Consider the following 16,826-nt stretch of genomic DNA (forward strand, 5'->3'; position numbering starts at 1 on the left):
GAGGGCTGCTCACGGTCCTCGGTTTGGAACCTGACACCCCATGGTCTGTTTGCTGCCTGCTTCTAACCGCAGCTCTTTCAACTCTACAACAATTTCAACCAAACTTCCCTACTTAAAACACACCACATGCACTTCCCAATCTCCACATCTTTGCTGATGCCTGCCTGGTGGCATTATGTTTTACTGGAAAAAGCAGGCTTTGGAATCCAATAGAAAAGGCTAAAATCCCACACTGCCAGCTCAGCCTTGGGGGTGAAATTCTTAGCCTAAGTTTTCTCCTTTGTAAAATGGAAAACACGTCTCATACCCTGCTGTGGTTTTGAAAATTAAGAGACAGCTCCCTTCAGAGTCCCAGGTGAATGCCTGACGGAGAACAGCAGCGGCCCTCCACTTCCTCTGTGCTCCCCCTACCCCCGCCTCTGTGCTCCCGCCCCACCTCTGCCATCGCAATCCTGCTTTCTGTCAGGGCCACTCCAGCGCCTACAGCCTATGCAGCCCAATGGGGCACTCAGGACACGCAGCCTTGACACACCGTCTTCCAAGTGCACTGGCCTCATTCCCCAAATTCACGCTGGCCTTTCACCACACCTGGCAAAGCACCTGTGGGGAGATTCTGCACAAGCTCTACAACAGGCTTTGACAACGTATTATTATATATGGTAATATTTCTGTGTCACTTACCAAATTGCGGACAATAATTTCTGAGCCTGCTTGGACAGCAAGATGCAAGGGAGTCAACTTGGAAGCATCCTGGACTCTTGAATTCACATTAGCGTGGACACTGATCAGGAACAGCACACTTTCAATATCAGAATTCTGAACTGCCACATGAAGGAAGTTCCGACCCTTATTATCCACCTACAGCAACAAGAGGAAACCGAAATATTAGTTCCCTTTTAAGAGTACATCCTGAGCTTCATCTGCAAGTTGTACTGACCACTGTAGAGGTCATGACATAGACCTTCTCTCAGGCCTAGGAAACTCCCTCCCACAACCTACCCAGAGACCTGCTCCACCTCTGTGCACAGAACACACGCTCCACACCTCTGTGCGCAGAACAGGCGCGCGTGGCCACACCCACACGGTCAGGGGAAGGACCCGCTCCACACCTCTGTGCGCAGAACACACGCGCATGGCCACACCCACACGGTCGGGGAGGGACCCGCTCCACACCTCTGTGCGCAGAACAGGCGCACGTGGCCACACCCACACGGTCAGGTCATGATGTAGACCTTCTCTCAGGCCTAGGAAACTCCCTCCCACCACCCACCCAGAGACCCGCTCCACCTCTATGCGCAGAACACACGCTCCACACCTCTGTGTGCAGAACAGGCACGCATGGCCACACCCACACGGTCAGGGGAAGGACCCGCTCCACACCTCTGTGCGCAGAACACATGCGCGTGGCCACACCCAGTCAGGGCAAGGGAGCCACTGCAGTGACCCACCGTGCCCTGGCATCCTCCTGTAGTAGAAACTGGATGCGGAAAGCCAAGAGAAAGACAATCTGAAGGACAGGGAAACAAAGGCACCATGATATCGATATCAGGAACTCATGGAGAGGCAAAGATGGAGACAAGTCTTGGGAGTCTCTTTGCTTTGGCTAAAACAAGCACCCAGCATCCTAATGCCCCAGCTGCACTGCCAGCCTGAGCCCTGAGCAGTCAAACCAAGGCATCGGAAATGCAGAGTGTCCTCTTTTACTGAGCTAGACTATACACAATGCGGAGGGAGCCAACAGCAGGTCGTGTACCTTGCTCCACTGATGGAAAGCAGCGGAGCTCAAGGTAATCAAGCCACACAGTACACTGTAGTTCCAAGAGCTGTCTTAGCTTGAGTGTTGAGGCGGCAGTGAGGGAGGCCCCAACGCCACACACACGGCACACCACCGCACACGGCCACACACCCACAGCACACGCCAGTCTCATGAGCAATGTCACACACACGGCATACCACCTCACACGGACACACACCCACAGCACATGCCGGTCTCATGAGCAATGCCGCATGAGCAATACCACTGCACACGGCCACATACCCACAGCACACACCGGTCTCACAGGCAATGGGTCTGCAGAGCGCTCTGATCAACAGTACAGTTCCACACTGGAGAGAAGACCCACGAGAAGACTAGCCCCACTCACGGCCATTTCACACCACCTGAGCCAATGTGAGGTCAACGCCTACATGATCCAGCCACACTTGTGAAATGCCGAAGACACAGGGTATGAGAATCCTGAGATACCAAGCCATCATCTCCACCCACCAAGAATTCCATTTCATCCAGGTCCTGAGTGTTCACCTCACCGTCATGAACAGCCATTTCTAAGTCCTGGCAGTATGCCAGGTGCTGGCTGGAGATGAGGTTCTGTCAGACTGACTTCGTGCCTGTCCCCGCTCCCACCTCAGATCAGCTGTTATGGCCATTTCCCACCCAGTGTGTTGCTGCAGATCAATAGTCCACCTTCCAGGTTTCGCAGCTAGTAAAAAGAGGCACAAAGAACGAGGCCAGCCCAGCCTGCTAAGCGGAATTGCTGACCTCCTCCCAAACAGTCCACGTTGCCTCAACAGCATAGCACAAGCTCTCCAAGTTCCTTTCAAAGCTTTTAAAGACATTCTTTACGAGGACAGTTAACCAACCAAAGAATGCGCTCTCAACAGAGAATGAGCCCAGAATTCCTACCGTGGAGCCCACTGGCTCCACCTCCGTCTAAGCCTGGCGTCGTGTGGCACTAATGTACAGGGCAGAGCAGCCAGACATCACCCTGCACTGACGGGACACTCAACAGCCACATTGGAGGAAAGGGAGAACAATTTCAAAGCAAAGCCCTTTACACAAAGAGACCTGTTCAGTCGGTGACATCTGTGTCGTCTCCAGGTGCTGTGGGGAACAGGACAAGGCGGAAAACGCTGGGTGTTACTCACGCACCTGCTCAGCAGCCCCGGACTCTCGTTTGAGAATGGCCTCGGCTGCCTTGTTGTTCTTGTAAGTCATGGCACAGGCAAACGGGGTCAGCCCTTGCCTGTCTCGGATGTTCAGATGGATATCAGGGTGAGAGATCAACAACTGAATGATGGTGCTGTGCTGGTTGCTGATGGCCACGTGGATGGGTGTTCTTCCTTCCGCATCCTGGGGGGGCAAGGCACAGATCTCATGTTCAACTGCAAGACAAAACTCAGGAAAAATAGGAAGGGCTAAAACTTTTAAGTGAAATTTCAGTTATGAGAATCAATCAATACTACTGCCCTGTGCTTGACCCAGCTTTTAAAGAGGCCAAACAGAGGTGACGAAAAGTCACTTCCTGTTACAGCATGTTGCAGTGACCCGGTGGTGGCTGCGGGCCCAGCACAAACAATGTGCTTTAGATCCGCAGCGAGTCTCCGCTCTAAGCTGCCACCCTCATCTGGCCACAGGGCCTATATAGAAATCTTTGCAGGCTAGAACGTTGAAAGGCATCAAAGGGCATAACTCAGGGCTATTCAAGTGAGCTACTGGGACATTTTCCTAAATACAGCACTCAATTTGCAACTGAACTCTCAACAGAAATCTATGACTAAGCGGGAGGAAGAGGAGGCAAAGAGAAATAGCTGAACCCAAGCTTCCTCCTGTTGGAGAAGGGACGAAGGCACAGAGAAGACATCGCCCTGAAGTCATGAACACTGCTAGGGAGGACGTGAGTAATGCAGCCCTGTTCATGAAGAAGCAGGGCGTGGGCCAGGAAGTGCAAGGTCCCTTGCCCTAAGAGGAGGTTTCCCTCATGCTGGGGCTACCATCCCTCTCCCTGGAAAAGAGAAACGACATACCTGCGCATTCACATTGGCACCAAACTCCAGAAGACATTGGACTGTCTCTTCCAGGCCCCAAGAGGCTGCCAGATGCAAAGGGGTCTGCCCATCTCTAGCCTCTTCCTCGCCTTCTCCATTAGCACCTGGTTGCCTGGGACTGTTCACATCACAGCCACTGAAAGCAATGGGAAGGTGTTTAGAAAGGCCATGCTTCAACCTGGCCTGTAGCATGCTGCTGAACTGTGAAGCAGGAGCCTCCTCCAGTCCCACAGGCTCTGCTATGCAGGGTTGCTGTCCTCAGTACCTCGCCTGAGAGTCGGGTTCCCAACCCCACAGATTCTTCTGTGACTGGCCTTGGGGATGGGCAACCCGGGCATCAGAACACTTAAAAACTCCTCAGGGGAAGGTACTTGTATACATATGTATACATTTTAAGTTTGAAAACCAGCCAGATGTAGTGGCTCACGCCTGTAATCCAAGCACTTTGGGAGGTCGAGGCGGGCGGATCACTTGAGGTCAAGAGTTCAAGGCCAGCCTTGAAACCCAATCTCTACTAAAAATACAAAAATTAGCTGGGCATGGTGGTGGGCGTCTGCAATCCCAGATACTGGAGAGGCTGAGGCATGACAATCGCTTGAACTCAGGAGGCGGAGGTGGCAGTATACCACTGCACTCCTACTCAGGAGGCTGAGGCGGGAGAAGAGCTTGAACCCGGGAGGCAGAGGTGGCAGTGAGCCGAGATGGCACCACTGCACTCCAGCCTAGGCAACAGAGCGAGACTCCAAAAAAAAAAAAAAAAAAAAAGGAAGAAAAGTTTGAAAACCATAAGTTTGAGAACCACTGCTCTAAAGGTTCCTGAATAACCTTGGTTTCCACATATCCCACACTCCATGGGGGCCACGGAGCCTGTTAGGCCTCACACAGCTTGGTGGGGTCCTGCAAAGACCGTCTGGTCCCCCTCCTGGCTCCACAGTCTGAACTGGTCTGCCATGACAACAGGAGCCCAGGCAGCTCCCAAAGAAGGACACTGACTTAAACATTCAGATTCTTTGATCCAGGCCTGTGAGCTCCTCCCTTCACAAGTGAGCCTGGCTGCTGGCTGACCTGACATGACGAAACAGTGACCCTGTGACACCCTTAACTGTGAAAGTAAAGCCAGCTACTGGCATGCCATGACCATAGGCAGCTTTAGAAAGGAAAAGAGCCGGTTTGCAATAAGCTCGCTCAACGGATTTCAAGAAATAGTAGGGCCTCTCACACCTGCGGATAAGAAAGCAGGCGGTGGGCTCGTTGTTTTCATCAATGGCTCTGTGCAGGAGTGTCTGGAGGCAGCCGCCAGGTCCGGGGCCCCAGCATGTCGCATCACAACCGTGTCTGACCTGCAGAACAACACAGGTTATCATAAACACTGCTGAGCAAAGGCAAACATTTTTATTGCCAAGTCTAACCTCTACGTATAACATTAAATCCATTTTCAGATAAGTTACGGGTGATAATTAAATGATAATTACTTTAATTTGTATCACTCATTAGTTTTACAAACACGAATTAAAATTTGCTGTGTGCAAGTTCTTTCTTGCACTAGGTCCTGTGGGACAGATTTGGGAAGCATAAACAAGAATGTTTAATTCATGTCCTTTAGAGCTATGTCCTAGAAGGGACAGAAAACACAAAGTGTCTGTGTTTGCATGCACCAACAGGTCCTCGGCAATGCACACCTGTCATTAACAGGTAACCTCAATGTCTGGGTGAACCCTCCAGTGCACGATGCCTTCGTAATCACACTGCAGGCCCTTCAGGGAGCTAAATGGGGGCCTGCAGGCTTACCTCCACTTTTGGGGCCTGTCTTGCAAACTAGGGAGATAAAGTTAAGACTGGGGAAATGATCGCTATGGTGAGAATGAGGAGGGCCCACATCAGATCAGTAACCCCAGGAGAAGGCTCCTGAGGACAGGCCGCCCTTCTCTTGCTTCTCAGTAGTTTTCTTGGTAAAGACAGTCTACAAACAAAAGTGTTGGCCAAGATCACGTTGAACTGCAAGTTTCTTTAACATGACTGTCAACTGCCTGTCCTTGCCCCACTTTGTTACTTGGCAGGCCTCTCGCTCCTGTGACGGCTACAGAGGCACCAGATCCATCTGACACAATCTGTGCCCATCTGTAAGCAGAGGCTAATGTTGTGCTTGTCTCACCAGAGTGGACGCGATGTCCTCCAGGTTGTCTGCCAATGCAAGCCACAACGGAGGGTTCCCCTTCTCATCCGGCACAGACATGTCAGCTCCTCGGGTGCATATTGCGTCGACTACGAGCGGAAGCTGGTTTCTGATGGCCAGCTGGAGGGCCGTCTCCCCGTCTTGAGTCCTGCCGGGACAGGCATGCCCAAACCAGTGTTTGTAGCTGGAGCCAAAGGACAGATGGTGCCCTTCTGGGCATTCTGGAGCCCAGAATCTTCTGTACCCCTAACCATATTTACTCACATTTCATTCAACATTTTCTCAGGGAAACTAAATGCAACAATAGTGTCTGTCCCTTCTGCCTTTTTAGAAAACATAACCATATCACCTTATTGCCCTTCCAAGATAATTAAATCCCCATGTTGAAATCTTAGAGAAATAGTTACTTTTTGTGGCATCTTAATAAAATGCCACTCCAATAACCCACTTGACAAAACCCTTCTTTCCCTCACTCAATCATTCAGTCACTTGGAGATAAGGTAAGTTCTTTTGAAAATACAACCACAACGAAAATGTGACTCGTCTTTTTCCCTCTCAAGTCTTGTTGGTAGCTTATTTGTTGGAACATTCTTCACTGTAACTGAAATTCCTTGTTAAAAACTGACTTTAGGGTGGCAGATCACCTGAGGTCAGGAGTTCGAGACCAGCCTGGCCAACATGGTGAAACCCCATCTCTACTAAAAATACAAAAATTAGCCAGCTGTGGTGGTGTGCATCTGTAATCCCAGCTACTCGGGAGGCTGAGGCATGAGAATCACTTGAATCCAGAAGGCAGAGGCCGTAGTGAGCCGAGATTGTGCCACTGCACTCCAGCCTGGGCAACAGAGTGAGATCCTGCCTCGGAAAAAAACAAAACAAAACAAAAAAAAACCGATTTTAGATTGTCTTTCACAATGAAACTTGTGCAATATTGTGCACTGGTCTTGAACGGTTCAGAGAAGAGCAAAGTACAGTTCCTTTTCTCCACTACAATCAGGTCTCTTGATGCTGTTCAGTTACAACATCACGTGTATTTTTAGAGCCATTGTTTTCCTTCCTTTATTTAATATGAAACAAAAACACTTTTCTACAAGCGAGGTTATGTTTGTGAACCACCTCGATTAGATGTTACTGGTGTTACACTGGGGAGTGCTGCTCCACCCTACCTGACATTAATATCTGCCTGGTGCTCCAGGAGAAAGAGGGCGCTCTTGCTGTCCTGCCGCTGTATGGCCATGTGCAGCAGGGTCTGCCCATCCGACATGGTGTCGTTGATGGAGGCCCCAGAGCCCAGCAGCTGGGCTGCGATCGTGTGCATGCCTGGGAAAACAGCAAGCCCCGATGAACGGCGCTCAGCCTCTCCCGCTTCCTCAACATCCTGCAGCAACACACACCCTCTCAACTTCAAAGCCAGCAGTTTTCCACTGGACAGAACAGGCTTCACTCTAACAGAAAGTCCACTTCACAACCAAGTGATTAGCCCTCTCTCCTCTTGCTTGCTTGCTCTCTCACCCACCCACCCACGCGTCGGACGGCTGTTCACCTGCAGACATCCACAGCCCTGGCACAGCCTTACCAGTCCACAATGCCAGGCCCAGGACGGTCTGGTCTCGGGAATCTTTGAGGCTGAAGTCCGGAATAATCTGCAAGTTGTTGGTGGCATGAAGAGCATTGGCTGCAGTTTTTAGAAAGGAAAAGAACGTATGATTTCACCACCCGTGGATCACACTTAGAGCACTCATGAGAGTAAGAACTCGGTTTGAAACTGACTGATAGGCTGTAATATGATCAACGCTATAAAAAGAGAGTAAATCAATCTTGTCAGGAGTCAAAGCCCAGAAATCTCATATTTTGGAGCACAGCTTATGGGGAAAATGAATCTTTGTAAAGCTTGAAACACTGGCTCTTTTTTTTTTTTTTTTTTTTGAGACGGAGTTTCGCTCTTGTTACCCAGGCTGGAGTGCAATGGCACGATCTCGGCTCACCGCAACCTCCACCTCCTGGGTTCAGGCAATTCTCCTGCCTCAGCCTCCTGAGTAGCTGGGATTACAGGCACGCGCCACCATGCCCAGCCAATTTTTTGTATTTTTTAGTAGAGACGGGGTTTCACCTTGTTGAACAGGATGGTCTCTATCTCTCGACCTCGTGATCCACCCGCCTCGGCCTCCCAAAGTGCTGGGATTACAGGCTTGAGCCACCGCGCCCGGCTCGAAACACTGGCTCTTCACCTAAGGAGAACGGACTCCAGGATGGAAACACACACTAACCGCCTGCTGACTGAAGACAAGATGAAAGTAATGTCCTGACGGAGTTTCCTAATACACAATCCCACAATCATAAAACTTCTGTGAGGACCAAAAAAGGGCACATACTACCTAAAACCACCCAACCTTTCTCCAGAAGCACAAGGCTAAGAAACACTGTGCTTAAGGACTGAGGCGAGAGCAAAACCCACCTCAGGAAGGGAAAGAAGACACAAGGAAGACTTTCTGAGGGAAAGGGGGCTTCTGTACCGCAGGGGCCGAGGGCAGTCTGGCTCCTCTCTCACCGGGCGCCTGCCACAGCAGAGTTCTCAAAGACAGTGCTCACGCCAAGGCAAGGCTTTGCTTGACCTACCCAACCTCAGGTGATCCGCTCGCCTTGGAGAAATACTCAGTAAGAAAAACGCAGAATTAAGGTTTTAACACCTTAACCTAACAAGTGAAATGGGCAGGCCCCATCCTGAAAACATAAAGCAGTCAAGAGCAAGACTACATGCTTCTCTAATTTGACCTGAAAGGACTTCTGGGGGTAAGAAACTAGCTATAAGAAACTCACCAACAGAAGAAACATCAACTTTGTAACTATCCTAAACTGCTGTCCACAAGTCAAATGAGGGACAGTATTCCCACCGACTTACCTTTCTGCTCCAGGATGACAGACACCACATCTGGATGATTATAGGCGATGGCCATGTGCAGTGGTGTCTGCAGATAGACGCTGTCCGCCAAGCTGGTCGGGGACACAGACTCCTTTGGCAAAGGCAGGGCCTCCTCCGTCTGCAGGTTTGGGTTGGCACCTTGCTGCAGGAGCTCTGCGGTGAGGTTGGCCAGACCATGCCTGCACGCCGTGTGCAGCGGCGTTTCTCCCTGAATGGAAACAAATGGCCGAGATCTGAGCACTCACAGGCCAGGAATTCCCTTCGCAGAGTGGGCACGACTGCTAAGCGCACAAACTCCAGCCAGGAATTCCCCTTGCAGGGCAGACACGACGGCTAAGTGTGCAAACTCCGGCCAGGAATTCCCTTCGCAGAGGGGGCACAACGGCTAAGTGTGCAAACTCCGGCCAGGAATTCCCTTCACAGGGCGGACACGACGGCTAAGTGTGCAAACTCCGGCCAGGAATTCCCTTCGCAGAGGGGGCATGATGGCTAAGTGTGCAAACTCCGGCCAGGAATTCCCTTCGCAGAGGGGGCATGATGGCTAAGTGTGCAAACTCTGGCCAGGAATTCCCTTCGCAGAGGGGGCATGATGGCTAAGCACGCAAACTCCAGTCCTTGGCTCATCCTGTCACCAGCTGACCCTCATGACTTTTGTTCTCTTTCTCCTGAGCCATCACTCTTAGTATCTTCTTTTTCATGTATTTTTGGGGTGGAGTCTCGCTGTGTTGCCAAGGCTGGACTCAAACTCCTAGGCTCAAGCAATCCTCTTGCCTCAGGCTCCCAAACAGCTGGAGTTAAACGTATGAGGCACTGCACGTGGTTCTACCTTTAAGTTTCTCCAGTGTCTTCCCCCAGCACCTTTAGAAAGGACTGGCTTCTTGACCTCCGAGGGCCTCCTTAACCACCCTTCAGTTTGTTTTATAATTCTTTAATTATAAAAATGATACATGCTTATTATGACAAAACAATAACAAGCTACAAGTGTCACCAAAATAAACACTGCAACTAGTGGGAGAGCGGGGCACGAGCCCGGTGACGAGCAGTGCTGGCACCGTGGCCCTCGCTCCTTTTCACCTCCCCACTTGCACTCCGCTTCCTTCACCTGCTCACACCAACCTCATCTTCGACTCTGATCAAGACCTCCTGCTCCTATTTTTAAAAGTTAAAAATACTCCTGATGCAATATTTTATAAGTTTCCTCTCACATCTGGAACCATTATTAGCAGTTTCATGTTTCTCTCCATTGACAGAATATTCATAGGAAAATGTATGTACGCATACACTTATGCACTTAGGTATGTATATGTGTATGTCTGTAGGTACACACACACACACACACACACACACACATACACACACACACACTTTTTTTTCACCCAAACAGATGGGAATGACCTCAACACCCGGCTCTGCTTCGCAAGGTGCCTGCTCTCATCAGAGTTACACGCCCTCATCACTTAAAGGCGTGTTGTAAAACCCAGCAAGATCCCTGGCAGTGATGTTTGCAAATAACTGATCACAACCAGTTCCAGACTGTTTCCTGTTTCGTTCCTTCACTCCCACCACTTCACTTGACGAGCCTAAACAAACAAGCAAGCAAAAAAACAAACCAAGATCCTATCTCCTCCCTTTCCTCAAAAAATTATTCTTTCTCACCAGGAATCACTTTTAACTCTTCCAGCTGAATTTTGTAAATCTCTAGATTTTTTTTTTTTTTTTTTTTTTGAGCTGGAGTTTGGCTCCTGTTCCCCAGGCTGGAGTGCAATGGCACGATCTTGGCTCACTGCAACCTCCACCTCCTGGGTTCAAGCAATTCTCTTGCCTCAGCCTCCCAAGAAGCTGGGACTACAGGCATGAGCCACTACACCCCGCTAATTTTTGTATTTTTAGTAGAGACAGGGTTTCACTATGTTGGCCAGGCTGGTATTGAACTCCTGACCTCATGATCCCCCCGCCACGGCCTCCCAAAGTGCTGGGATTACAGGTGTGAGCCACCGTGCCCAGCCTAAATCTCCATATTTCTAATGTATTTTGATTGCTGCCTCTTCATTTTCCAGCTTTGAACATTATCTGCGGGACTTGCCGCCCTGGCAGGTGAGGACTGAGTGCTTTCACACTTCGAGCCCCAGCGCCTGCTCCCCACCCCAAGGCCTCCCCACACAGGGGCCGTAACTGGTGTGAGCCCTCCCAGGTATTTCCTTCTCCTCCTCTTCCCCTCCTGCTCAGGGCCATCTTCTGTTCCAGACCCTTCTTCTATGCATTCTCACTGGGTGTGCTGATCTACCCATGGCTTCTGCCTGGGACTCTCAACAGGCTTCCAGCCCCATTTCTGCATCTGATTTTCCCACTGCCTGTTAGACATCCCTACCTAAATGTTTAGAAATTCAAAAATTACAATGGAATGTATTCCCCCCTACAGGTTCCTCCTCCTAGCCAGTTTCTTCTCTCCTTTCACAGACTCATCACAACGATCGTTTTTGAAAATTCCCATTTCAATGTCTCTGGAGTGCAAGTGGTTTCTGGTTCCATGGATGAGTTCTGCAGTGGTGATTTCTGAGATTTTGGTGCACCCGTCACCTGAGCAGTGTACACTGTACCGGGTGTGTAGTCTTTTCTTCCCATCCCCTCCCAACCTTCCCCTCTGAGTTCCCAAATTTCCTTACATCATTCTTGAGCCACAACAGTTTTAACAGCTTCTTGCCCTCACTTCTGGGAGCCTCAAGCATGCATGTTGCATACACTAATTCTGCATTTCTGGTGAAACCTGTTTCTTTGGATCCAAATGCAGTGTAAGGCCAGGACAGGTCACTGCTTATCAAGACGATTCCCACTTGGCTCCAGCCTGCACTCCATGGCACACCCACCATGCCAGCCATCCCAGGCAGTTTTCTCAACGCTAGAAGAATCCTACTACTGCCCTGCCCAAAACCCTCCAATGGCTCCTCTGTCGCTACAGGATAAAGCCCACACACCAGAAACCAGTGTTCCAGGCCCTTCTCCAGAGCTGCTCTCCACTGCTCTCAAGTTAGGCCTCCTGTCTCTAAAGCTTGGTAGAGATGGGGTTTCACCACGGTAGCCAGGCTGATCTCGAACTCCCGACCTCAGGTGATCCGCCTGCTTCGACCTCCCAAAGTGCTGGGATTACAGGCATGAGCCACTGCGCCTGGCTGAGGATTTTAAGTTAGGAGATAGTAAAGCATGTCTCTCTGCTATTAGAAATTAGGAGTGGGCAAAGTTAATGATGCTGGAGAGAAAGAGACAGACACACGATGGCGAGCAGAGGCCAGGAGAAGATGAGAGGGCCTGAGATCTGGGATACAGAACCCAAACGAAGCAGCAGCCTCCAGTGGGCCTGGGGCCACGCCGTCCCTCTGGCTGCAGAGCTGGTGGTGTGCAGACAGTGCAGTTGGCGGTGGAAAGGACGGCATTGCCCTCTCTCCTGTACTTCGCTGGTCTGGCTCAGATAGCAAGCTGAGTGTTTACTGCCTTGCCCAGTGCTATCGAGTGTACAACTAGACAGCCTTGTGCCGGGGTCTCAAGGCAGACACTTAACCTCACAGAACCTCAAAGTCCCTGACCCCAAAATGAATTTATTGATGAAGAAAAGGCCTCTTCAATCCTAACAATACATGCTGCTTCCAGGTCCACTGTGAGAACTAAAAGATATTATAGCCTTAAAGGTGCTGGCACAAAGTGACTGTGAAATAAACGCGACATTAAAGACAAGCACATCCTCCTGGTCTGAAAATAATAAAGCAAAAATAACTATCATAAAGTACCTAATGTCTCTGATACTATGCTAGTAAGCACTTAATTATATCATTTACTTTCATCTTAACCACACCCTATGAAATGCGTATTATCCACATTTTACAGATGAGGAAACTAAAATTAAGACCCCATAGGCCGGGTGCAGTGGCTCATGCCTGTAATCCCAAGACTTTGGGAGGCTGAGGCAAGAGAATCATTTGAACCCAGGAGGCAGAGGTTGTGGTGACCCAAGTTCATGCCATTGCACAGCCTGGGTAACAACAGCGAAAGTCTGTCTCAAAAAAAACAAACAAACAAACAAAAAAACCCACACAACCACATAGGGAGGAAATGGGAAAGCTGGTCAACTCTGTAATGTCCGGCCTCAAAGGTTAACACTCATTCCTAACACGTACATTCTACCTTGTTAGTTTGCGATACAGACTCATGAATGGCAGTCCACATAGAAAAACCCAAGCGAATGTGAAGTGTTGTTATAAAGAATCAAATGCTATTATGGTAGGTTTGTGTACCTGTGTGCTAACCTCTATTGAAGTCCATAGTGTCTAGCTCAGGGCCTGATAACCTCAACAAGCGGTTTCCTAACCAAACGCTTAGGAAATGGTTGCTGAATGAATCAATCAATCAACATTTGAGGAAACATAAAATAACATTTCCTGCTGACTTTGTAACCACATGCATGCATTATTCTGATAAAAATGGAAAAACACATTTATTCCCTTTTCCCTGAGTATGCACCGCTGTCATTTCTTCCATAGATGAAAACCAACTTCCTGGCTGCCCCATCACTTACCCACTTGTTTCTGTGGTTCACATGGGCACCATTGGTTGCCAGGAAAAGAGCTGCTGCCTCGTTTCCTGCCCCAGCTGCCCGCTGTAGTAAGCAGTTTCCTAGAAGAAAATGGGCATACTGATTCTTCTGTTTGCATACAAATGCAGCCAAGCTGCACACCGCACAACACCTGCTCTTCCTGCCACCTTACGGCTGGCAAGCCCACACCAGGCAGCAGGTTATCACTGAAGGCCACAGAGGTACTCTCTGGATGTGGACACAGAGCCTAGAGAATACCTGGGGCTGGAGCATCCATTCCTCCATGGGGTTCCCACTGGCCACTGTCCAAGACCAAAGGTAAGTTCTGTCTCCTTGCTGGGGTTGGGGTACAGCAAAGTTTCTCAACGGTGATGCTACTGACATTTTGGAGGGGTAAGTTCTTTGCTGTGGGAGTCTGTTCTGCACATTGTGGAGTGTTCAGCAGCATCCTCTGAACTCAGGACAATTTGCAATGGCCACAGATGCTGGCCATGTGTGGTGCTGCACAACTGTAATCCCAGCACTTTGAAAGGCCGAGGCAGGCAGATCACTTGACGCCAGGAGTTTTGAGATCAGCCCGGTCAACATGGTGAAAACCTGTCTCTACTACAAATTCAAAACACAGCCAGGCGTGGTGGTGCACACCTGTAATCCTAGTTACTTGGAAGGCTGAGGCTTGAACCCTGGAGGTGGAGGTTGCAGTGAGCCGAGATGGTGCCACTGCACTCTGGCCTGGGTGACAGAGCAAGATTCCACCTCAAAGGGAAAAAAGAAAAAGAAAGCAAAGTGTACAGATGTTGACAAGTGTTCTCAGGCAGTATAGACAGGACTGTGCCTGGCTGAAAACCACTGGATGACCATTTTGAAAATATTTTAAGTTCCATTAGAAAATGTCCCTTAAATATGTCAGTTTTATTTCTAATGCTTTAAATATGTTTGTTCTTGGCTTAGAAATATTTTCCTTAGCACTGTCATTCTTTTCTAAATAAAAACCTAGAAAAGAAAAAAATGGTTTTTCTTTTTCTCTTAAAATGGTTTTGGCCCCAAAACAATGTTTCTCGGTCTTTTAAAATCCATTTCCAAAAATGAACAAGCTATCTCACGTCAACAGCTATAGTATTTGAAATTCCAAATAAACTAAACACCAGGGCTAAAAACAAAATAAAGAGTTGGGCTAGCCGGGCACAGTGGCTTATGCCTGTAATTCCAGAACTTTGAAAGGCTGAGGTGGGTGGATCACCTGAGGTCAAGAGTTCAAGACCAGCCTGGCCAACATGATGAAACCCATTCTGTACTTTAAAAAAAAAAAAAAAAAATTAGCCAGGCCTGATGGCACATGCCTTGTAGTCTCAGCTGTTAAGGAGGCTGAGGCAGGAGAATCACTTTAACCCGGGAGGCGGACATGAGGCAAAAGAGTGCCACTGCACTCCCGCCTGGGTGACAGAGCGAAACTCGGTCTCAAAACAACAAAAAGCAATGAGACAAAGTACTACTTCGCTTCCATGCCATTTTCTTCCTTATCTCTCAGAGACAGGGATTCGATTCCTACTTGATGGTTACTCTAATCTAGAGACTCCTAATGTGGGTTCCATGTTCACGTGTGCAGTCATTCCAGTGTAGCCAAGAATTAAATTCTATACCTCACAACAAAATAAAGATAATCCGTGACTGCCAAACATCACTCAACTGTTAAAAGCTAGTGGACTGCCAGGCGCGGTGGCTCACGCCTGAAATCCCAGCATGTTGGGAGGCTGAGGCGGGCGGATCACCTAGGGTCAGGAATTCGAGACCAGCCTGACCAACCTGGAGAAACCGTGTCTCTACTAAAAATACAATATTAGACAGGCGTGGTGGCACACGCCTGAAATCCCAGCTACTCAGGAGACTGAGACAGGAAAATCACTTGAACCCAGGAGTCGGAGGCTGTGGTGAGCTAAGACTGCACCATTGCATTCCAGCCTGGGCAACAAGAGAGAAACTCCATCTCAAAAAAAAAAAAAAAAAGCTAGCTGACTAATTGGCTGGCCCTGGCCGGCCTGAGTGCAGTGATGTTTACAACTCATCACACCAGTTACAATTTCTCTGTTCCTTCTGTACTCCCACTGCTTTACTTGACTAGCCTTAAAATGAAAAAATGAAAAAATAAAAAAAAAACTAGTGGACTAAGACTGTTACATGTAAAATGAAACATATCAGTAGAAAAAACAATCCTGAGCCTGTATATATTTAACAACTAAAACTGAAAGTATATAAAATTGACAGAACCAGCAAGAAAAATGGGCAAAACCATAATCAATGAAAAATGTTAATACACCTCTCAGAAACTGAAAGATCCAGCAGTCCAAAAGTCAGAATATAAAGGATCTGAATAGCTCCACGAACAAGCTTGATTTAATGCAGCATCCTACAATTACAGAATGCACATTCTTTTCAAGCACACGGCAGACCTTTCTAAAAGCTAGTCCTGGGAGTCTAATATCCAAGTCCTTTTTTTTTTTTTTTTCCAGAGATGGGATCTTGCTCTGTTACCCAGGCTGGAGTACAGTGGAGTGATCATAGCTCACTGTAGCCTCCAACTCCTGGCCTCAAGCAATCCTCCTACATCAGCCCGAGTAGTTCAGAATATAGGCATAAGCCACCTCAATTCTTAACTGTCAAAGAACCAATCTCTTACATGCTACATTCTGATATAATATGATGAAATTAGTGGTCAGTAAAATTATGGGTAATAACCAGTATGTTTGTAAATTAAAAGCAATTAGTAACAATCTGATTTCCAGAAGTTCAGTCTAAAACACATACAGTTCTTCCTGCATTCCTTGTCCTGTAGTACCTTTACCTGCCTTTAGCTTTTATATCACCTAGAGTGGCGATTTTGTTTGACCTTTAATTATTATTTTATATTATTTATCTTTATTTGTTTGTCTTAGACAGAGTCTCGCTCTGTCACCCGGCTGGAGGGCAGTGGTGTGATCTTGGCTCACTGCAACCTCCATATCCTGGGTTCAAGTGATTCGCCTGCCTTAGCCTCCTAAGTAGCTAGGATTACAGGTGCCTGCCACCATGCCCAGCTGATATTTGTATTTTTAGTAGAGATAGGATTTCTCCATGTTGGCCAGGCTGGTCTCAAACTTCTGACTTCAGGTGATCCACCCGCCTCAGCCTCCCAAAGTGCTGGGATTACAGGCGTGGGCCACTGTGCCTGACCAAACTTCCTTAGGGAAAGGGCTGTTTCAATACCCATCTTTTTTTTTTTTTTTTTTTTTTTTTTGGTCAACTCTTTTTGTGGGTGGCACCTACCCATGTTTTATACATTGCTAGTACTC

General features: G+C 48.5%; 1 protein-coding gene across 1 annotated transcript in view; it reads right to left on the bottom strand.

Moving 5' to 3' along the window:
- The window catches only part of ANKFY1 (ankyrin repeat and FYVE domain containing 1), an 89,181-nt gene that overhangs the window by 12,890 nt on the left and 59,465 nt on the right, over positions 1–16,826 (bottom strand). The window contains exons 11-19 of the mRNA XM_039476664.2: positions 13,483–13,580; positions 8,898–9,126; positions 7,575–7,673; positions 7,165–7,318; positions 5,978–6,146; positions 5,047–5,165; positions 3,805–3,961; positions 2,930–3,130; positions 682–858 (exon numbers count right to left, since the gene is read on the bottom strand). Of these exons, the coding sequence (XP_039332598.1) occupies positions 682–858; positions 2,930–3,130; positions 3,805–3,961; positions 5,047–5,165; positions 5,978–6,146; positions 7,165–7,318; positions 7,575–7,673; positions 8,898–9,126; positions 13,483–13,580 (1,403 nt within the window). The remainder of the gene's footprint in view (positions 1–681; positions 859–2,929; positions 3,131–3,804; positions 3,962–5,046; positions 5,166–5,977; positions 6,147–7,164; positions 7,319–7,574; positions 7,674–8,897; positions 9,127–13,482; positions 13,581–16,826) is intronic.

This window comes from Saimiri boliviensis, chromosome 17 (genome assembly GCF_048565385.1).
Source record: "Saimiri boliviensis isolate mSaiBol1 chromosome 17, mSaiBol1.pri, whole genome shotgun sequence".
NCBI lineage: Eukaryota > Metazoa > Chordata > Mammalia > Primates > Cebidae > Saimiri > Saimiri boliviensis.